The sequence below is a fragment of the Bos grunniens genome, chromosome 24 (genome assembly GCF_055505025.1).
Source record: "Bos grunniens cultivar Pamir isolate PY7600 chromosome 24, Bosgru_T2T1.0, whole genome shotgun sequence".
Lineage (NCBI taxonomy): Eukaryota > Metazoa > Chordata > Mammalia > Artiodactyla > Bovidae > Bos > Bos grunniens.
Genome location: NC_141188.1, coordinates 46,970,233 through 46,990,280, shown reverse-complemented (window position 1 = coordinate 46,990,280; position 20,048 = coordinate 46,970,233). Strand labels below are relative to the sequence as shown.

Below are 20,048 nucleotides of genomic sequence, written 5' to 3'. Positions count from 1 at the left end.
GGACAGGGAGGCCTGGCGTGCTGCGATTCATGGGGTCGTAAAGAGTCGGACATGACTGAGCGACTGAACTGAACTGAAAGTCATTATTTATTGGTATGTTGATTTGTCAGTTTAAAGGAAAGAGAAGAATCAATACTTCTGAGGTGGAAGGGACTGCAAGGCCCCTCTCCGTTATGAAACCAGTAAGAAATTGGAGCTGAGAAGGGGGATGGATCCACCTGAGTGGTTGGAGTTCACTCGTGGCAGAGCTGGAGGCAGATCTGCCCGTGGCCTTGTTGGCTAATTTCCTGTGACTGTACATCACTGCACTAAATGATGACAATGTCACCCATCTCTGTCCCCTTCCTGGTGAGTTGTCCTTAAGGATGTGGTTTATTTTGCAGAAGAGGGAAGCTTCTCCTCAAAGGGAGCTCTTATGGAGTGAGCTATAGGTACAAAGTTGAAAGTAACCATATTATTGACAAATACTGTGCATCTTGGAACCAAGAGCTTCCTGAATAGTGACTGCGTGCATATTTCCCTGTTCTTGGGAATAACTAGGGTGTAGGCTTGCTTAGGGGAAGAATCACAGAACAGACAGGAGAGCTTAAGTGGCTTTCAGCTTGGGAACCTGGACACCCTGCCAAAGGCTGAATTTACCGGGACATGTATTGGAAAGGGCAACTTAGGAGACATCGTAGGCCTGGTACTTTGTGATGGTCGATGCTCTTCTGTTTTTCTCCTGGGACAGGTGGTAGATGCGGTTGGCCTCTGGGTAGGTGACTCTGCTGAGTGGGAGCTTGTAGATGGCGGGGTTGTTGGTCGTCAGGAGCAGGAAGGTGAGGGCAGAGAAGCAGAAGGGCCAGGTGCAGGGTGGTAATCCACACTGGGAGGAGGGGAACACAAGAGGAGTCTTGGTTACATCAGATGCCCGTGCTCGTTTCATCAGCCTTTCTCAACCAGCTACGGTCCTGGGTAGGGAAGGGGAGGCTTTGTGGGCACTGACTGCAATAGTACTTAATTCACGATCAATATAAATCAAATTGTGCTGGGGGGTGGGGTGTGTCAGTCTGCATTGACAAGCATATATTCTTCAAAATGCAGAACCCTACCAGAACCCTCTTATAACATGCCTCTATGTAGAAGACACCTTTTTTTCTTGGGTGTCTGGCCATTCTTCATTTGGGATAACCTCAATAGCTTTTTAGCAAACAGCCTGAAAATCCAACTATGAAGCAAGTCAAACCATTGCCCCTTCTCCTCCACACATCCTTTTATCACAAGCAGTAAACACCTCAGGGAATGCCATTGGAGGAATGAGGCCAGGTGTGTGTACATGCTCAAAGATGGATCTGCTGGGTGGGACTCAAAGAGCAATGACAGCCTCACACTAGAACTGTAGCCTTAAGGAACACCCACGACTGATGATTTCCACTCTGTGAGTCTTTCCAAAGCCCTGCTAAGGCTGTGTGGGGTGTTTCAAGTCCTACAGAGGGAATGATGTGGGCTGGGAGTTCCACAGACCCAGATCCAAATCTCAGCTCCAGTCACCTTTGTGGGAGCCATTTCCTCTTTCTGAAAACTATTTCCTCAATAAGAAAATAGGCATAAAGCTATCTACTTAAAGAGTTGGTGCCTCGTGCATACTAAGCGCTCAATAAATGGTCTTCATTTGTGGTCACTGTCATCCAGCAGAGGGCAGCCCTGTGAAGTTATGGGGCTGCACATGCCGAGGCTGATTAGAAAGCAAAACTGTGCAGCTCCTCAGTGCTCTCTTCTGTGGAGGTGTGAACAGTCTCATAAATGTCATTCAACACTTTTATACCCTGTTCCTCAAGGAGACTGGGAATTCCTTCAGAGTGAATTAATAGCCTGCATTTTTTTGTATCCCTGAGAGTGGACAGCCACAGTATCTTAAACATAGTATGCACACAGAAAGTAAACATGATTTTGTTTTGAAAAATGTCTGGATTGAGTGGTGTAACCTGTAACTTCTCTGCACATAGAGGAAGGGGCAATTGACCACAAGCAATCAGGAGCCAAAGCCTCCTGTTTGCATCATTTCCAGTATCTGGTCTGAGGAAGGACACATAGCTATTGGATGGACAATTAGGTGAAAGGATGGGGGCAAGAAGAGATGAAAAAGCCTGGAGCAGACAGCCGCCTCAGACACCAGGCTTCATCCTGTTTCTGGTGATTGGCTAGTTAGCCCCAGCTCTAATGTACCCCATGGCGGGGGCTCACTACCTGAGAGTTTCATTCATTCCACATTTCTTGAGCACCTACTATGAGCTGAGAACTGTAACAAGCACTAGAGATAAAGACAGGAATACAATCAGGCCCCTGTTCTGAAGGGGGACAAGGGCTGAAGGTGGAAGAGGACTGGTGTGTACTAGACTCGTCACAGTGTCATTTGTCATATGCACTTTGTCATATGTCAAATGTTATATGTCATATGTCAAGTGTCATAGCAGATACGCACACAAAATGTGATGGGGCCCAGAGAAGGGACTTAATCCAGCAGGGCACACAGGATGGTATCAGGGAAGTTCATTTCTATTGCTTAACAATTTCCTTCCTATGCTATGTCCAAACCACCCAATGTCACTGAGGGTGGAGGAGAGACTTAAACAGGTGTTAGTGAAATTCCCATCTCCACCCTCACCTGTAGGACCATCAGGACTTTTCCTGGTGGCCTGTGATGAGCCTTCAATGCTTATGGAGGGGGAGGCATCAACTGTAGGCTGAGCCCCATGTGCTCTGCAATAGGGCCTGGGCCCCAATGTGTATTTGGGGCTGGGGCTGGCCATATGGCTCCCCTGGACTTCACAGGCCACCTACATTGGTGCTGAGACAAAGGTTCTCAGACTGCCGTGCAAGTGCTCAGCCACCAGCTCTGGCTTCTCTTGTACTTGGCTCCCTGTCATCCCAGAAACCTTGCCTCATGACACCAGACCCAGTAGTTGCTGTGGGATGAACAAAGATGTACACTGGCCCACAGGTTAACTGGGTGTTGATCCAGAAACATAGGGGAAAAATTAAATAATCACATTTTAAAATTAGTTGTGGAGGAGCTTGACTTACAAGAAACTTATAAAATATGAGTCTGATTTATAAGATCATGCTCTTCACACTGTCCTTCTCTAAGGAGGCCCGCCTGCCCCCTGACCACAGGATCTGATGGACTAATGTAGACATTTCCACTTTTGAGGCCTGGCTCCTTCTGTCTAGTAGATGCTGAGGAGAGTGTGATTTGAGACAGTTTAGTTGAGTTCAGTCGCTCAGTCGTGTCTGACTCTTTGTGACCCCATGGACTGCAGCACACCAGACTTCCCTATCATTCCAACTCCTGGAGCTTACTCAAACTCATGTCCACAGAGTCGATGATGCCATCCAGCCATCTCATCATCTGTCATCCCCTTCTCCTCCCACCTTCAATCTTTCCCAGCATCAGGGTCTTTTCCAATGAGTCAGTTCTTCGCATCAGGTGACCAAAGTATTGGAGTTTCAGCTTCAGCATCAGTCCTTCCAATGAATATTCAGGACTGATTTCCTTTAGGATGGACTGGTTGGATCTCCTTGCAGTGCAAGGGACTCTCAAGAGTCTTCTCCAACATCACAGTTCAAAAGCATCAATTCTTCGGCGCTCAGCTTTCTTTATAGTCCAACTCTTACACCCATACATGACTACTGGAAAAACCATAGCTTTGACTAGATGGACCTTTGTCAGCAAAGTAATGTCTACTTTTTAAATAAGCTGTCTACGTTGGTCTTTCCTTCCAAGAGCAAGGATCTTTAATTTCTTGGCTGCAGTCATCATCTGTAGTGATTTTGGAGCCCCAAACAATAAAGTCTGTCACTGTTTCCACTGTTTCCCTATCTATTTGCCGTGAAGTGATGGTACCAGATGCCATGATCTTCGTTTCTTGAATGTTGATTTTTAAGTCAACTTTTTCACTCTCCTCATTCCCTTTATCAAGACGCTCTTTAGTTCTTCACTTTCTGCCATAAGGGTGGTGTCATCTGCATATCTGAGGTTACTGATATTCTCCTGGCAATCTTGATTCCAGCTTGTGCTTCATCCAGCCAAGCATTTCTCATGATGTACTCTGGATGTAAGTTAAATAAGCAGGGTGACAATATACAGCTTTGACGTACTCCTTTCCTGATTTGGAACCAGTCTGTTGTTCCATGTCCAGTTCTAACTGTTACTTCTTGACCTGCATACAGATTTCTCAAGAGGCAGGTCAGGTGGCCTGGTATTCCCATTTCTTTAAGAATTTTGCACAATTTGTTGTGATCCACACAGTCAAAGGCTTTGGCATAGTCAATAAAGCAGAAATAGATGTTTTTCTGGAACTCTCTTGCTTTATCGATGATCCAATGGATGTTGGCAAGTTGATCTCTGGTTCCTCTGGCTTTGCTAAATTCAGCTTGAACATCTGGAAGTTCATGGTTCATGTATTGTTGAAGCCTGGCTTGGAGAATTTTGAGCATTACTTTGCTACTGTGTGAGATGAGTGCAATTGTGCAGTAGTTTGAACATTCTTTGCCATTACCTTTCTTTGGGATTGGAATGAAAACTGACCTTTTCCAGTCCAGTGGCCACTGCTGAGTTTTCCAAATTTGCTGGAATACTGAGTGCAGCACTTTCATAGCATTATCTTTTAGGATTTGAAATAGCTCAACTGGAATTTCATCACCTCCACTAGCTTTGTTCATAGTGATGCTTCCTAATACCCACTTGATTTCTCATTCCAGGATGTCTGGCTCTAGGTGAGTGGTCACACCATCATGGTTATCTGGGTCCTGAAGATCTTTTTTGTACAGTTCTTCTGTGTATTCTTGCCACCGTTTCTTAGTATCTTCTGCTTCTGTTAGGTCCATACCATTTCTGTCCTTTATTGTGCCCATCTTTGCATGAAATGTTCCCTTGGTATCTCTAATTTTCCTGAAGAGATCTCTAGTCTTTTCCATTCTATTGTTTTCCTCTATTTAATTGTATTGATCACTGAGGAAGGTTTTCTTATCTCTTGTTTTTCTTTGGAGCTCTACATTCAAATGGGTATATCTTTCTTTTTCTCCTTTGCCTTTTGCATCTTTCTTTTCTCAGCTATTTGTAAGGCCTCATCAGACAACCATTTTGGCTTTTTGCATTTCTTTTTCTTGGTGATGGTCTTGATCACTGCCTCCTGTACAATTTCATGAACTTCCATCCATAGTTCTTCAGGCACTCTATCAGATCTAATCCCTTGAATATATTTGTCACTTCCACTGTATAATTGGAAGGGATTTGATTTAGGTCATACCTGAATGGTCTAGTGGTTTTCCCTATTTTCTTCAATTTCATCTGAGTTTGGCAATAAAGAGTTCATGATCTGGGCCACAGTCAACTCCTGGTCTTGTTTTTGCTGACTGTATAGAGTTTCTCCATCTTTGGCTGCAAAGAATATAATCAATCTGATTTCAGTATTGACCATCTGGTGATGTCCAAGTGTAGAGTCTTCTCTTGTGTTGTTGGAAGAGGGTGTTTGCTATGACCAGTGCGTTCTCTTGGCAAAACTGTTAGCCTTTGATCTGCTTCATTTTGTACTTCAAGGCCAAATTTGCCTGTTACTCCAGGTATCTCTTGACTTCCTACTTTTACATTCCAGTCCACTATAATGAAAAGGACATTTTTTTGTGTGTTAGTTCTAGAAGGTCTTGTAGGTCTTTATAGAACCATCCAACTGCAACTTCTTCAGCATTACTGGTTATGGTATAGGCTTGGATTACTGTGAAATTGAATGGTTTGCCTTCAAACCATTCAGTTGAATGGAAATGAACAGAGATCATTCTGTTGTTTTTGGGATTTCACCTAAGAACTGCATTTCGGACTCTTTTGTTGACTATGATGGCTACTCCGTTTTTTTCTAAGGGATTTTTGCCCACAGTAGTAGATATAATGGTTATCTGAGTTAAATTCACCCATTCCAGTCCATTTTAGTTCACTGATTCCTAAAACGTCTATGTTCACTCTTGCCATCTCCTGTTTGACCACTTCCAATTTGCCTTGATTCATGGACCTAACATTCCAAGTTCTTATGCAATATTGCTCTTTACAGCATCGGACTTTACTTCCATCACCAGTCACATCCACAACTGGGTGTTGTTTTTGCTTTGGCTCCATCTCTTCATTCTTTCTGGACTTATTTCTCCACTGATCTCCAGTAGCATATTGGGCACCTACAAACCTGGGGAGTTCATCTTTCAGTATCCTATCTTTCTGCCTTTTTATACCGTTAATGGGGTTCTCAAGGCAAGAATACTGAAGTGGTTTGCATTTCCCTTTTCCAGTGGACCACATTTTGTCAGAACTTTCCACCATGACCCGTCTTTCTTGGGTGGCCTTACATGGCTCATAGTTTCATTGAGTTAGACAAGGCTGTGGTCCACTGATCAGATTGGTTAGTTTTCTGTGATTTTGTTTACTATTGTCTGCCCACTGATGGAGAATGATAAGAGGCTTATGAAGTGTAGTGAAGTCACTCAGTCATGTCCGACTCTTTGTGACCCCATGGACTGTAGCCTACCAGGCTTCTCAGACCATGGGATTTTCCAAGCAAGATGACTGGAGTGGGGTTGCCATTTCCTTCTCCAGGGGATCTTCCTGACTCAGGGATTGAACCCAAGTCTCCTGCATTGTAGGCAGACGCTTTACCCTCTGAGCCACCAAGGAAGCCCATAAGAGGTTTATAGAAGCCTCTTATGGGACAGACTGACTGTGGGGAAACTGGGTCTTGTTCTAATGGGAGGGGCCATGTTCAGTAAATCTTTAATCCACTTTTCTGTTGATGGGCGGGGCTGTGTTCCCTTCCAGTTGTTTGACCTGAGACCAAACTATGGTGGAGGTAATGAAGATAATGGCGGCCTCCTTCAAAAGGTCCCACGCACGCACTGCTGCACTCAGTGCCCCGACCCTGCAGTGGGCCACCACCGACCCACACCTCCGCCAGAGACTCCCGGACACTCACGGGCAAGTCTGGGTCAGTCCCTTGTGGCGTCACTGCTCCTTAAGATCACGTATTTGAAGAAATGAAGAGCTTCCCTGATGGCTCAGTGAATAAAGAATCTACCTTTTCAACATTTCAGATGTAGTCTTGCAGGGATTGCAGTATCTGGGTGGCTTAATTTTTTCCCTGTATCTGATAGATCTGCATAATCATCCTAGCAACCCACAGTGGAGGATCTACACAATGCAAATGATTTGAGACGAGAGATGGATTGGGGAGGGGTTCTTGGAAGAGGGGCTTGGGGAGCCGAGAGAACATGGGGGAGGGTGTGAGGCATGTCCTTAGCCCTGTTGACTCACCACAGACAACATGTTAGCCAGGGCGGTACCCAGATAGGCTGTAAACAGTGCTGCAAGAGAACAAAGAAATCGTCAGGAAACCAGCAGTGCCTCAAGTTTATACATTCTCTCCCCATACATTTTATGCCACAAATGCTATCTCTTGGGTTAAAAAAAAAAATTGAGTTACATTTCCATTGCTTGGCAGCTTTGAAAAGTGTTAAATTCCACGCAAATGTCGGCATAACTAAGACAGCAGATGAACTTTGTTAAAAAGGACCAGAATTTAGCTGTTACAGTTCTCCTGGGTCCTACCACCTTGCATTCTAGCAAAGGAGCATTTAGCAGCATAAACCATAAATGAGCGTTTTACTATACAGCCAAGGCGTGTGAATCCCAGAACTCCCTGCTGGGATATTTCATCACAAGTTATTAACATAATATGGGTTTCCAGGGAGGAACAGCATTCTGTAAGCTTGAGGAAGACCAAATATGCTTGCTGGGCTTTGCATGTTGAGGGCATCGCCAGGCTAGCCACTGGGGAGACCCAAGAGCTGGTGGGAGGTCAGGGTCTATGAAAATGGGCCACAGTAATTGGGATTTGCTTCTGAACCCTCAATTTCTCCACTAAAAACATCCCAATGGTTCCTAGGATATTAACAACAGCAAACCTTTATTAGAGAGTCACTGAATACCCCAACCACACACCTACAAGGACTATTTGAAGGTGCTGTGGTCAATGTTCGGGTGTTTAAGGTTAACTGCTGTATCTGATGTAAATCACCCAATTCTCCATATAAAGATTAATTTACACAAGAGTTGCTTCAATCACCTGCCTGGAAAGCAGGAATCACAGACAACAAATGAACAACCTCCATCAAAAACTCTGTCTTTGTGTGGCTGAACACTTTGCATTCAGTGAAAATAGTTTTTAAAGTACTAATCACTAAAGGACTATTCAAACTGTTTAAAATAAAAATCCCTTTATAAAGAAAACAAATCCTCCCATTTATCTTTGGAGGCTCAGCAAAAGTTTTGCAGGGTGGTTTCCCTGTGGGCATAGACGCTGGTGTCATTTGAGGTGGATAGGGAACTCTGCTGGCGGTACCCACCGCAGGCGATGGCAAGGAGGTGCGTCTGCCAGGTGATGACGTAGAACATGCCTCCTATGGCGATGCAGGCCAGCGAGCTGTTGAAGCCACATAGTCCGAAGTAGATGGAGTCAAAGGGCGTCGCGAGAGTGAGAGCTGGGGGAGAAGACAGGCTGAGTGCTGCGTGGGGTCGAGCGGGCCCACTAGCCCTGAAGTCCCCCACCGTTCTCAACTCAGACAGTTATCAGTACCCCCGAAGTATTTATGAAAAGGACTCCTGGCTATTCAGTGGGAAAACATCTAAAGCAGACAAATGGCTTTAGAGTCACATGCATATCAGTGCTTCAGCTGGTATGGGTATGAGACTCTTTTGAGTAATGATCTGAAGTTTGATTGAGCAGTGCCAGAAGAAGGAGGGTTAAGGTATCAACCTGAATGTTCTCTCGTGGAGAACAAGCTTCTTATCATGATTAGAGATAAGGCTTACAATATAAACATGCCTGGAACAAGCTCCTCCCAAGCTTTTAGTTTATCCAGAGGTGTAAGTGACCAGAGCTTTTCTCAGGGATGGGGTTTGCTCAGCGGAGTAGGAGGGCACAGCACCCAAAATGCTAAGACCAGGTGATGTGGAAGGAGGAAGAGTTTACAGGAATAAGCAGGTGGAGCAAGAAGACACACGTCAGCATTTTCTTTGGAGCTGGCCCCAGGCACAACATTCTTGCAGCCCATTAATAAGGGACCCATTCATAAGGCCCATTAATTAAGTTAATTAATAATGACACTAACCTGCTAACATCCCAATGGTGGATCCAATTGCAGCATGCAAGCAAATAAGAGGCGATGATATGAACAAAGCTATGAGGAAAATGCCTCCAGTCCAGGGGTTATCGCAGCCGTACACTTGGCTGATTCCAACAGGGATGGCTCTCAAAAGCTTCAGGTCCAACAGGATCACATGCAGTTACGGAGGCAAAAGAGACAATTTGAACAGGAAAATATTTGGTGCCAAACCCTCCATACTAACACTTTGCAACAATTTTCCAAGATATTTTCAAATAATGTCACTCTACAAGGAATACAAGATTTATTATTTTAATCTTGAGTTCTAAGAACAGTAAAGGGTTAAAATGTTGTTTCCTTTATTTAGAAACATGAGTGTAAGGCACTAAACTCCCAGGCTCCTCTGTCCATGGAATTTTCCAGGCAAGAATACTGGAGTGAGCTGCCATTTCTTACACCTGGGGATCTTCCCAAACCTAAGGATCAAATCTGTGTCTCTTGGGTCTCCTTCACTGGCAGGTAGATTCTTTACTGCTGCCCTACCTGGGAAGCCCTTCAACTCTCCTTTAAAGGGCCTGCAAAATAAAGCAAATTTTCCTTTCCTACCAATGCTTGTCTCTTGAGAATTGTCTTTTGAGTGATGAGCAACTGGATTTGGGTTTAGAAAAAAATCAGGGTGTTGGTCATTAGAAAATTACTAGATGGCTAATCAGAGTTGGGATTGAAAAACTCTTGTAACATCTTGTTTTTTTTTTTTTTTTTTTTTTTAAGCTAAAAACATGCCTAGAAGGCCAAATATTAGATGGGAAGATGGTTCTTTGTGTTTTCAAGAGCAGCATGTCTGGGCCATGGTCATATTGGTGCGGTCGTCTGGATGAGCAGCTAGATTGTATCCACAGAGGAGCCCCTGGGCAGGTGGTGCCCTGGCTTGCACAGGTTTTAGTGGTAAAGCCATCACGTGGTGGCTGATGGGGGAGTGCCCTGATGTGTCAAGCCTCTGTGTGTCTCAGATAGTGAGTGTCTATGAATGAGAAAGGAAGTCCAGAGTCCAGTGCCTTGTGGGCACTTGCACACGTGCCCTGAAGTTTGGGAAAAGATTCTGGGCACATAGTCTTCCCCAGTGGCTGAGATTGGGTTCTGTGTTTTGAAGGTTGGAACTTGAGCTAGGAAAACGTAGGAGAGGCTCTGGGCCTGCTGGGGGGCACTGGGTTCATCCTGCCTTTGTTTATAGTTCATGGGGAAGCAGGTCTTCCCACGCCCTCTGAAGCCTCCTCCTGGGGTGCAGAGGAGGGAGGTCTTGTGGCTGTAGGGCCCTCACTCCACATCCAGACAGGATTGCTGTGGTCTAGAGGGCAACCCTCTGGGTTCAGTCCCCCCTTAACCTAGGACATAGAACAGGACAGGACTCAGACATTGCTATGTGGGGGACAGTGGGACAGGCAGAGTTCTGGACAGAGGCAGTGGCTGGGCTATCTGGTCCCCAGCCAGCTGTAGCCTCCAGCAGGCTCTCCCATCACCAAAGAGCAGGGGAGCTTGCAGAGCCTCAAAATCCTTGGGAGGCCTAGACCCTCTCTCTAACATCTACCGCTGTTTCCCCAAACTCAAGGCTCTAATTATGATGGTCAAAATGACAAGACATTCTCATCATCATCATAATACATTCAAAATTAGCCAGAAGAGTATTTCTCAAAGAATAATCACCAAGCATTGAATTTGTCTTTCTTGGAACTTTGGGGGTTCCAAAGTATTTGTACAGTATTTTCCATTTAATTTTTTTTTCTTACAAAATTCCTAGTTATCTTTTCTATGGAAACTGTGGTTTGAAGAAGGCAAAGTATCTCAAACTTGCCCTTTCTACCATCATCCCCGCTTAGCCATGCCCGTTAGAGCCGTTTTGACTTGAAAAGATACTGATTGGGTGAATATTGTGAAAGGGAAGCGTGAGGGTCTGAACTGCCAACATGGCCCGTTTCTCACCTTTGGCTCACGAAGGTACACACACACACACACACACACACACACACACACGAACATCAACAAGCATGGGGCTAAAGTCAACTTGTGTCTTCCTAGATAATACATCTTGGGCAAATGCAGGGCTCTCTCCCATGCCATCCTGCTGTCTCCATGAACTGTCAGAGAAACTTGGCACCATTATTTCTGACACAAAGTCCCTTCAACAAGCCCAGGTGGCTTTGTGGTTAGATGATAGACTGCTAATAACAAATTTCAGAGCGAGTGCTAGTCCGCAGAGTCATTTAGTGTATCAGAGTAGAGGACCTCAGAGAAAACATGCCCAGTTTAAGAAAGAAGGCTGATGGGCACGTTTCTCCAGGCTGACTTAAAGCTTTTAGTGTAGTTTTTTTTTTTTTTTTTAATCTATCTTGGCAGACTTCCAGAGGCCAGCATTATATACAGAATGCGTACCAAAAGCTTAAAAAACTCTGTTAGATGTTTCTTAGTGGAGGAACACCCGTGCTTTAAAGTGGGCGATACCCCAGAGAGCGAGGGGAACCCGCTCCCCAGCCTGGAGCAGAGACTTCTCCAGCCAACAGAAGGCAGTGTGGAGTGCATGTCGTCAATGATTCAAAGACATTGAATGAGAAGGAAAACATGACGTAGCTTGGATTGAACTGGAGTAAGGGATCAAGAGGCTCAAAAACAAAACAACAAAAAAAGATAAAAGAACCCAAATCTAGAAATCAGGAGGCTTCTTTTGACTTTACCCCTCACTCATGAGCTGCATGACCTCAGGCAGTCTCTTAACCTAGCCTTGGTCTTTCTCTCTGGCTACGACAGGACAGGGTGGGGCCAGAAATGGCCCTTTTAGCTCTTAAAAAGAGAAAAGAAAAAGCTGGTGGCTAATGTGATGTTGTAGGTAGAGTGCCTTGCACTGAATAATTGGTAATAGGTATTAATATAACTGGATGTTTCTGACATGCAAAATAACTAAATGCCACTTTAACACTGAGTGTTGGCAGGCATGCTGCCCTTCCACCTTCCACCTACCAAGGGCACTTGGATCTCTGACCAGGTGATGTTGGGCACAGAGGAGACCGGCTGCAGCAGTGTCGTGGGGAAGAAGAGGTTGTAGTGGCCCGTGGCCGCCAGGTACAGGGTCACGGCGATGTTGAAGGGCAGGGTGAAGACCGGGAGGTCCCACTTGCTGAAGATGGTGCCCAGGGCACTGGAGAGGATGGGGCTGATGGCAGAAGCACAGGAGATGCTGTTCATGATGCCCTCTGGCCCTGGCGCTAGACTGAGTGGGACAAGGGGGCTCCCTGAGCCTTCTTGGGGGAAAAACAGCTGGTTGGCTCCCTCTCCCAGCCTGACTGGCTCTGGGCAGCCCTCTTCCTGGGCCTCCTTCCTCTGCCCCACACCACAACAGGGTGGGTGCCCAGACTCAGCTTCAGAAGCAGGTCTTTTGGGGAAAGTCCTAAGGCAAGGGAGTCACAGAACTTCCTTGAAGGGCCTTAAGGCTCCCTCTGCAAGTGTGAGCAGAGAGGACAGACCAGCGAAGGGGAAACCCATTCATTCATTCAACAAATGTTTGCAGAGGAGCTGAGGGCGATCCTGGCAGGAGTGCCCTTTGGTTTCTGCAGGGGAGGGAGGAGCTGGACTCTGGCCCTCTGAGGGCTCTGGGCAGTGCCTGGGCCTGCAGCCCACCCTGGGAGGTTGTCCTGGTTGGGGCATGGGGTCCGAGAACAGGGCAGCGCTGGGGAGGAGGGATGGGAAGTTTTCCGGAGAGTGACAGGACCCCCTGGCTCTAAACCCTCTGTGGACCTCAGTTCCCTTCCCTGTCTGGTGGGGTAGGGCCAGGGGCTCTTTTAGATCTCAAAAAAGAAGAGTAAAGGAATGTAGGTAATGAAATACTGTGTGTGGAACACCTAGCACTGTGGTGCTATCACTGTACAATGTCAGTAATTACTTTCAGATGGTATTTCTGGTATGACGATATTTCTAAGGAAATGCTACTTTGAACACCTGTTGAGACGCTCACAGAGTTAGGTAGAAAGGTGGGAAGCCCTTTATCTGCACCCACAGCCTCAGAAGCAAACTTACCAAGACATGGACATCACGATGACCGGGAGTAGAAGCCACCAGAAATAGTCGCCTTTGTCTGAGAACACGGCCATCAGCAGCCCCACCAGGACCCCGTTATAGCCGTGAAGTCCAGCTGCGATGGCGGACCTGGGAGGGGAGCGCTACTGAAGGGGGGTCCCCTGCGGCCTAAAGCAGGGCACAGCCCCCCTGATTGTCCTTCTGAGCCAGGCTTTTCTCAGCTGGAGCCTCACCACACACACTTTCCGATCATCAGCCCTTCACTGTCCCCTGGAGAACGTGCAGTTTTGTAACCAGGGGATGCTTGTTTTAGTTATGAGTGACCTTGTTTGAGGCGTTTCTGAGCTGTGAGCCAAGCAGTGAGGATGGGAAGCTGGGGAAGGGTCCCCTCAGGGAGCTGACTCTTGTCTCAGGCTGGGACCCTGGGTTTCCTGAGACTCACTTGTCCTGACTCAGGATGAGGGCTGTCAGGGTGGACACTACGGTGCCCAGGCAGCCCGAGATGGCCCACCAGGGGTTCTGGATGAAGAGGCCGAGGATGATGAGGATGCCGCTGAGGGGGTTGTTCACAAACATCACCTGGGACGTGCCCCGGAGCACCCAGTCGAGGAACTGGAACACTGGGGATTTGTCTGAAAATGCAATGGGTCAGGGAGTCAGTCAAGGCTCAGTTGTGCCAGGTGAGGCCCCAGCGGGTGAGAGGGTGAGGGAAGCTGGCCTCCAAGGTGGGTTCCGCCCCCTGCTGTCACCTGCCACAGAGCCGGGTAAGGAAAGAACCCAAGAGGGCGTCTGACTGCCCAGAAAGCCCTTCACCCCATTGTGAGCTGGCTCTGGTCTGTAGGTTGTTGTTCAAGCAGGGGGTACCCTGCACAACCTGTGCCAAGAGAATGGCCTGAATTTTCAGGAGGACGGATCCAGGCGCCAAGCCCCTGGCCTGACCTCTGGGAGACTGCTAATGGGAACCTGTTAGAACAGTAGACACAGCTCTCCCATAAGCCATTTCTAGGTGGGAATTTTCCTAGAAAGCTGGCTCTAGAATCCCTGTACTAAAAAGTGACATTCTGAGGGAATATTGGCAAGAGCGTGACCATTATGTTCAGAGGTGAGAGTTTGCACATCTACGGGTATTGGCATTGACATTCTGAGAGTCCATATGCCTGTTGTAACAGGGAAACTCCTATCCATGGAAACAGGACTCCATCTCATCTACAGAGATCCGAGCAGCGTGTTTCCTAGAGGACAGCAGAGAGGGCCTTTTCAGGGATGGGAGCAGGGGCTGCTCTCGTGGAGTGTTCACCTTTAAGACCCTCTCCACACTCCTTCATCTCTCCGGTGATGTACCCCAGGGCTTTGCGGATCCTCTTCCTGATGGCGGCCAGGGAGCTCCAAATCCAGGAAGTCTTGGAGATGCCCGTTTCCACCTTTATCTCGGAGCTGTCCTCCATGGTTTCCAGAGCCTGTCCAGGGACAAGAGACGGGCAAGAAGCCCCACATTCTGAGCTTCTCACACTGAGGAGTGACGTGCTTGCCAGGCAGCAAGCTAAGGTTTTCATTTGATATTTAGTGAAATTGCTATTTAAGCATCTTTGATACTGTAGACTAGAATATCTTTTGTTTCGTTTCACATGTTACTTGTCTCTATATGATTTACAGATTCAATTAACTGTGGATTACAAATATTTGAAAAAATTTTTAGAAAGTTCCAAAAAGGAAAACTTGAATTTGCTGCACACTGGCAACTTTTTATTAATACATATCATTTACATTGTATTTACAGCTATTTACACAGCATTTTCATTGTATTAATATTAAGTATTATAAGTAATCTAGAGATGAGTTAAAAGGTATCAGAGGATGTGCATAGGTTATATGCAAATATTAATACTACGCCATTTTATGTAAAGGACTTGAACATCCACAGATTTTGGTACCCTTCAGGGATCTTGGAACCAATCCCCCATGACTGTAGTGTAACAAGACACTAGCTTTAGCCTCATTCTGTGGATGAGGTCTCAGGTGTGGATGGAGAGGTTAGGTTCTCACTTATAAAGGTCAAGGTCAAATATATAATTTAGATTTACCCACAAATTTTTAGATTCTTTTTTTAAAAAATATTACTTCTAGTATACCACACTCTTTGCTGAAGACAGCACCTCCCCAAACTCCAATATGTCTAGTCTTTAAAATTTAACTATCCATAAAATTAAATGAGTAGAGATTCTGTTTTGAAAATTAGCACCAACTTATTTCCTAAATACTTGAATGCTGGATCCAGAAGGATAAACACAACATAATCAAATAAAAGAAGCAGCAGATTTTATAAAGTAAACTGAAAAATAGACATCTTTATCCCACGTAATTATGTTTCTAGAAATATGAATTCAAGAAAAGTTTGCCTAATTCAGAGGATGTCTTTTCCGAACCTGGTTTTTCTACTCTGTGGCAGGCTCTGGCAGGCTCTAGGATGCAGGCGCCACCCCTGATTCAGGCCACTCTTTACTCACCAGCAGCTCGACCGTGGGCTTCCGGTATAGGCGGGGAGAAGGGTCTTTGGGGTGCCTCTCCTGCTGCTCACCTTTACCAAACACTGGAGTCGAAAGGAGAGAGCACCATCAGTTAGGACCTGTACCCTGGCATCTTTGCAGCAAGTTTCCTGCCAGGCTTGAGTTGGAATGCTCAGCACTTCCTGGCCCACTGAGGATGCCCTGGGCTTGTCTCCTTACACAGGAAGGCCCCCTCTTCTGCTATTGCAAACACCCATGGGCAAGCTTTTTGGGGAAAAAAATGCACATCTTGATGTAAACAGGACATTTTACAGGAATTTAGGGGATTCAGAGACTAGGCTGACTTTTAGTAAAGAGGCTCTGATTTTACTCAACTCCTGTGTTTTGTAGATGAGCAAATAGAGCTACTCATGAGCCCTGAACCCAGGGTTCTTTCCCTACATGACACAAAGACTGGTATTTATAAGGTGTTGTTGCTCATAAAGCATTAAGCTGCCCGAACCATCCAAGGTCTGTGTTCAAATTTTACTACAACTCTTCCCACCTGGATGACCTAAGCTGCTTTGGTCTTTTTAGGATTATGTCTCAGAATTTTAGATATTTAAGCAGCAGTGGCTGGTTGGATTAACACAAGGGATACCCATGTTGTTAACTCAAAACAGATTTTGGCATGTCCCTGTTATTCTAGAAAATTCATTGTAAGTGTTTTCATTACTATGAGAGAATCTATTTGTAAAGATCAGGAATTTCAGAAGTGTTTAAATATCATGAAAGGCCTTTGGAAGTTTTGCTGTTGATGCTCTGATGTCCTCTTGTGGTCAAGTGTGAGAATGGCAGTCTGAGCTCTAGATGCCGAAAATCTTTAGACAATTGGCCATTCAGTCCGCATTTGAGATTTCAGGGCACTTAGATACTGGAAGAGATGCACCAATGGCCCTGTGACCCCTCGTTTGAAGGAACAGGAACTGCAAATACCAGTGTGGTGGTTGGGAAGTTAAGTGGGGGAAACAAATTAAGGAAGTTTGAAAGGAAGAGCAGGAAGCAAAGAGGATACTCTAGCCTCTGAGGCCTGCTTCTGTCTGAAATGCCAACTCTCCAGCAGCTCCTACTAACTTCTCCCAGTCTCAGTGCAGGGCTCTCTGCCAGGTCCTCCTTTACCCCAGCCCTCCAACACCATCCTAAGAAGATGTTTGTAGGGAGAGTATTAACTTTGGGAAGCAAACTATGCTCTGTTCCTTGGGAATGCCCTGGGGGCTCTGTCAAACTTCTGGCCCAAAGGGGTCCTCTCTGGGGGGCACAATTAGGCCTTCATGAGACTGCTCCCACCTTGCATCTGATTGGAGACCCTCCAACCCTCCCTTGCCTCCTCCCTGTTTGCCCCAACCTGCCCCCGCACCCAGCATCCAGGTTTCTGGCTTTCCTGACTGGCTGCACTCTGGACCTCCTCTTGGCCTTTGGGAGACCCTCCCCTCACAGCTGTAGGAGAGAACATTTTATCTCTAGAAGCCTGACCATCATGACTACATCGTGGTTGTGATTTGCAGTTTTTGGGGGATCATTTTAAATGTGATGTTTTATTTAATTTTAATTATTATTATTATTTTTTTTGTATTTTGGCTACACCTGCTGATGGCCTACAGACCAGTTCTCCAACCACGGGCTGAACCCAGGCCACTGCAGTGGAAGCACCAAATCCTAACCACCAGGCCACCAGGCAGCTGCCTTACAGAGAGCTGTTCAAGCTTCTTCTGCCACCTAGGCTGCCTCCCAGATGAACTAGAGTAGCGTTTCTGGGCATGGGATGTGGGTGGTTCCAATGTGCCATCAAGTTTGCAACCCTCCTGGCCAAGACTGACAAAGCCTGTCTCAGTTCCCGTCTCCCCATCCCTGGCTGAGACTCTGAGACCCATGGCTGAAGTCAGAGGTTGGGGGATGACGAGAATGAACCTCACCCTCACAGATTTCCCCACTGCCTGTGATAGAGGTGCTGCCAGGGTCCCCATTTTAGAGGTGAAAAGGTCTAAGGCCCCCTGGGAGCCATGTGGGGAGGCACACACCTTTGCTCCTCCTGTGGATGGATGACCACTCGATATGGAACACGTTCCTGGGCTTGGGGAGCACGGCCTCCGAGCCCTCATCCGCCTTGGGGCTCGTGGAGGGTGGCTCTGCCTCAGTGTTGCCTGGCCAGGGGCAAAACGAGACAGGTCAGTGTTCCACCCTGGTCCACCCCCAGAGGCAGAGAGCGCTGGGAAATTCATGCAGAGCTGGAGGAGCAGTGCAGTCCGAGCTGCAGTAGTGACTGCATTAGTGTCTACGGAAAAAGCCCTCTTTCCCATTCTTCCTGCTAAAACTTCCACTTCCTTTCCTCACAGAAACCACATCAGAGATACCTATCGGTGTCAAGATACGGATGGGCCAGCCTGCCTTGTTCTCCCAGCAAGGCACTGCTCTAAGCCTCCTTCACTGGGCTTCGGACTAGTGTGAATGATGGACCTTAGCCCACTGCCCATTCCCGTCCTTCGGCCAGTGCCCTGGTCTCCATCTGCTGCAGAAAGAGTGTGTGTGTGTGGGGAAGGGTCCTCAATACTCCCTGCACGTAAGAGCCACCTGAGTGCTTAAAAAATGTCTGACTCCCATCCCAGACCAATTTTAAAAGTCAGAATTTTAATGTCACTGGTGTTTAAGAGATGACCCTAATGTGCAGTTGGAGCTGAGAACTTCTCATCTAGAGCCTTGCTACTCAAAGTGTGGTCCCCAGACCAGCGCCATCAGCCTTCTCTGGGATCTTGTTAGAAATGCAGAACCTGTGCTTCCACCCAGACTGATGGAATCAGAATCCACAGTCCAACCAGATTCCCCGGGTGCTTTCTGGGCACACTGGTTTGCCCTGTGGGAGGTAAGAGTCCTGAGGCTGTGATCAGCTACTAGAAACCCGCGGTGAAAATAGAGTAGCTTACCACCTAGGCAGCGTTTCTCAAAGTGGAGCCTGAGAATAGACAGCATCAGATCACCTGATGGCTTGTTATGAAGCGCGCCCCATGCTGATTAATTTGGGTACTTGGTGGTCCCCAAGGTATGCAGTTTTGACACTTTCTGCTTCTGGTTCCAGTGAACTCTGGAGTTAGATGATCAAATGGCTACCCGGAATAGTGGAGAGCTCTTGCACTGTCTTTACATTTGGATACTTTTGGGGCGTTGTTATCTCCGAAAGATGGAAAACTTAGGCTCTGGTGATTTCTGAAGCACTCTAAGTGAGTCACATGGCCCTCAGCCCTCAGTTCCTTTCTCTGCATCTTTGCTGCTCAGTGTCAGGTTTGTGGACTGGCTTCACGGACATCCAAGGCTGCTTGTTAGAAATGCAGACTCTCAGCTCCCATCTCAGACCCAAGGAACTGGAATAAGTTTGTTTTTTTAAACAAGATCTCCAACTGACTTGTGTGCAAATTAAAGTTTGAGAAAACTGGTCTAGATCACATTGCTCATGTAGAAACAGCTTTAGCAAAGCTGAGAATATAGCATCAGCAACCAGAGTATGGGGCACATGTATGAGCAAGGAAACGGGTTTGTTTATAGTTTCAGACTGAAAGTTCAAACATGAAACTTCAAACATTGAAACACGGAACTTCAAACATGACCCTCCCCTCTAGGCTCGGGATGGGAAAAATCTATTTCACTCAGCATCCTGCCTGTGGGTCACCATGGAGCCTTAACTCCAGAGGCTGGAGAAGCTCTGGTACGTCAGACACAAGTGAATAAGGCACCTCCGCAGGTGCTGTGCAGGGGGATGGGGACCCAGAGGGTATCACTGCATCATCTGACAAAGCAGGGCATTCTTCCATAGCCAGTCCACAGGGAACATCTGAAGGCTGGAAGGGCACCTCTGCCCACCCAGTGCTTTTCATCCCTCATATGCTCACACCCCAGTCACCCTCTGCATAGAGAAATATATTGACCTTATTTAGCATCAGAGACTCAGAATTGCATGGATCTTCAAAATTACAGTCTACTTCCCAAGTCCAGAGAAATTGCATTACTGCCCCCCACCCCTCCCAGATCATGTAGTTATTAATTATGGCACAGCCGGGAGTTGCTCTCAGGTCTCCTGGCTCCCAGTTTGCTGATCTATAGAAAAACTGTCTCCCCTTTCCTGCCCTGGCCCTTTGCTTTCAGTTCTTATCAATAGACTGTGCTGCCTGCTCCGAATCCAGGAAAGTAGATCAGGGTCCATATTACCATGCATTCCTAGAACTGATGTCCCAGCCACAAAAACAAAAACAGAGAGTATCTTTCTTTTCCTTGAAC

General features: G+C 46.6%; 1 protein-coding gene across 1 annotated transcript in view; it reads right to left on the bottom strand.

Annotated features, from left to right (window-relative positions):
* Positions 1-535: 535 nt before the first annotated feature.
* SLC14A2 (solute carrier family 14 member 2) overlaps positions 536-20,048 on the bottom strand; it is a 70,352-nt gene continuing 50,839 nt past the window's right edge. The window contains exons 10-19 of the mRNA XM_086372357.1: positions 17,804-17,926; positions 15,747-15,829; positions 14,540-14,699; positions 13,685-13,874; positions 13,243-13,371; positions 12,190-12,382; positions 9,187-9,334; positions 8,422-8,556; positions 7,331-7,380; positions 536-865 (exon numbers count right to left, since the gene is read on the bottom strand). Of these exons, the coding sequence (XP_086228483.1) occupies positions 665-865; positions 7,331-7,380; positions 8,422-8,556; positions 9,187-9,334; positions 12,190-12,382; positions 13,243-13,371; positions 13,685-13,874; positions 14,540-14,699; positions 15,747-15,829; positions 17,804-17,926 (1,412 nt within the window). The 3' untranslated portion in view covers positions 536-664. The remainder of the gene's footprint in view (positions 866-7,330; positions 7,381-8,421; positions 8,557-9,186; positions 9,335-12,189; positions 12,383-13,242; positions 13,372-13,684; positions 13,875-14,539; positions 14,700-15,746; positions 15,830-17,803; positions 17,927-20,048) is intronic.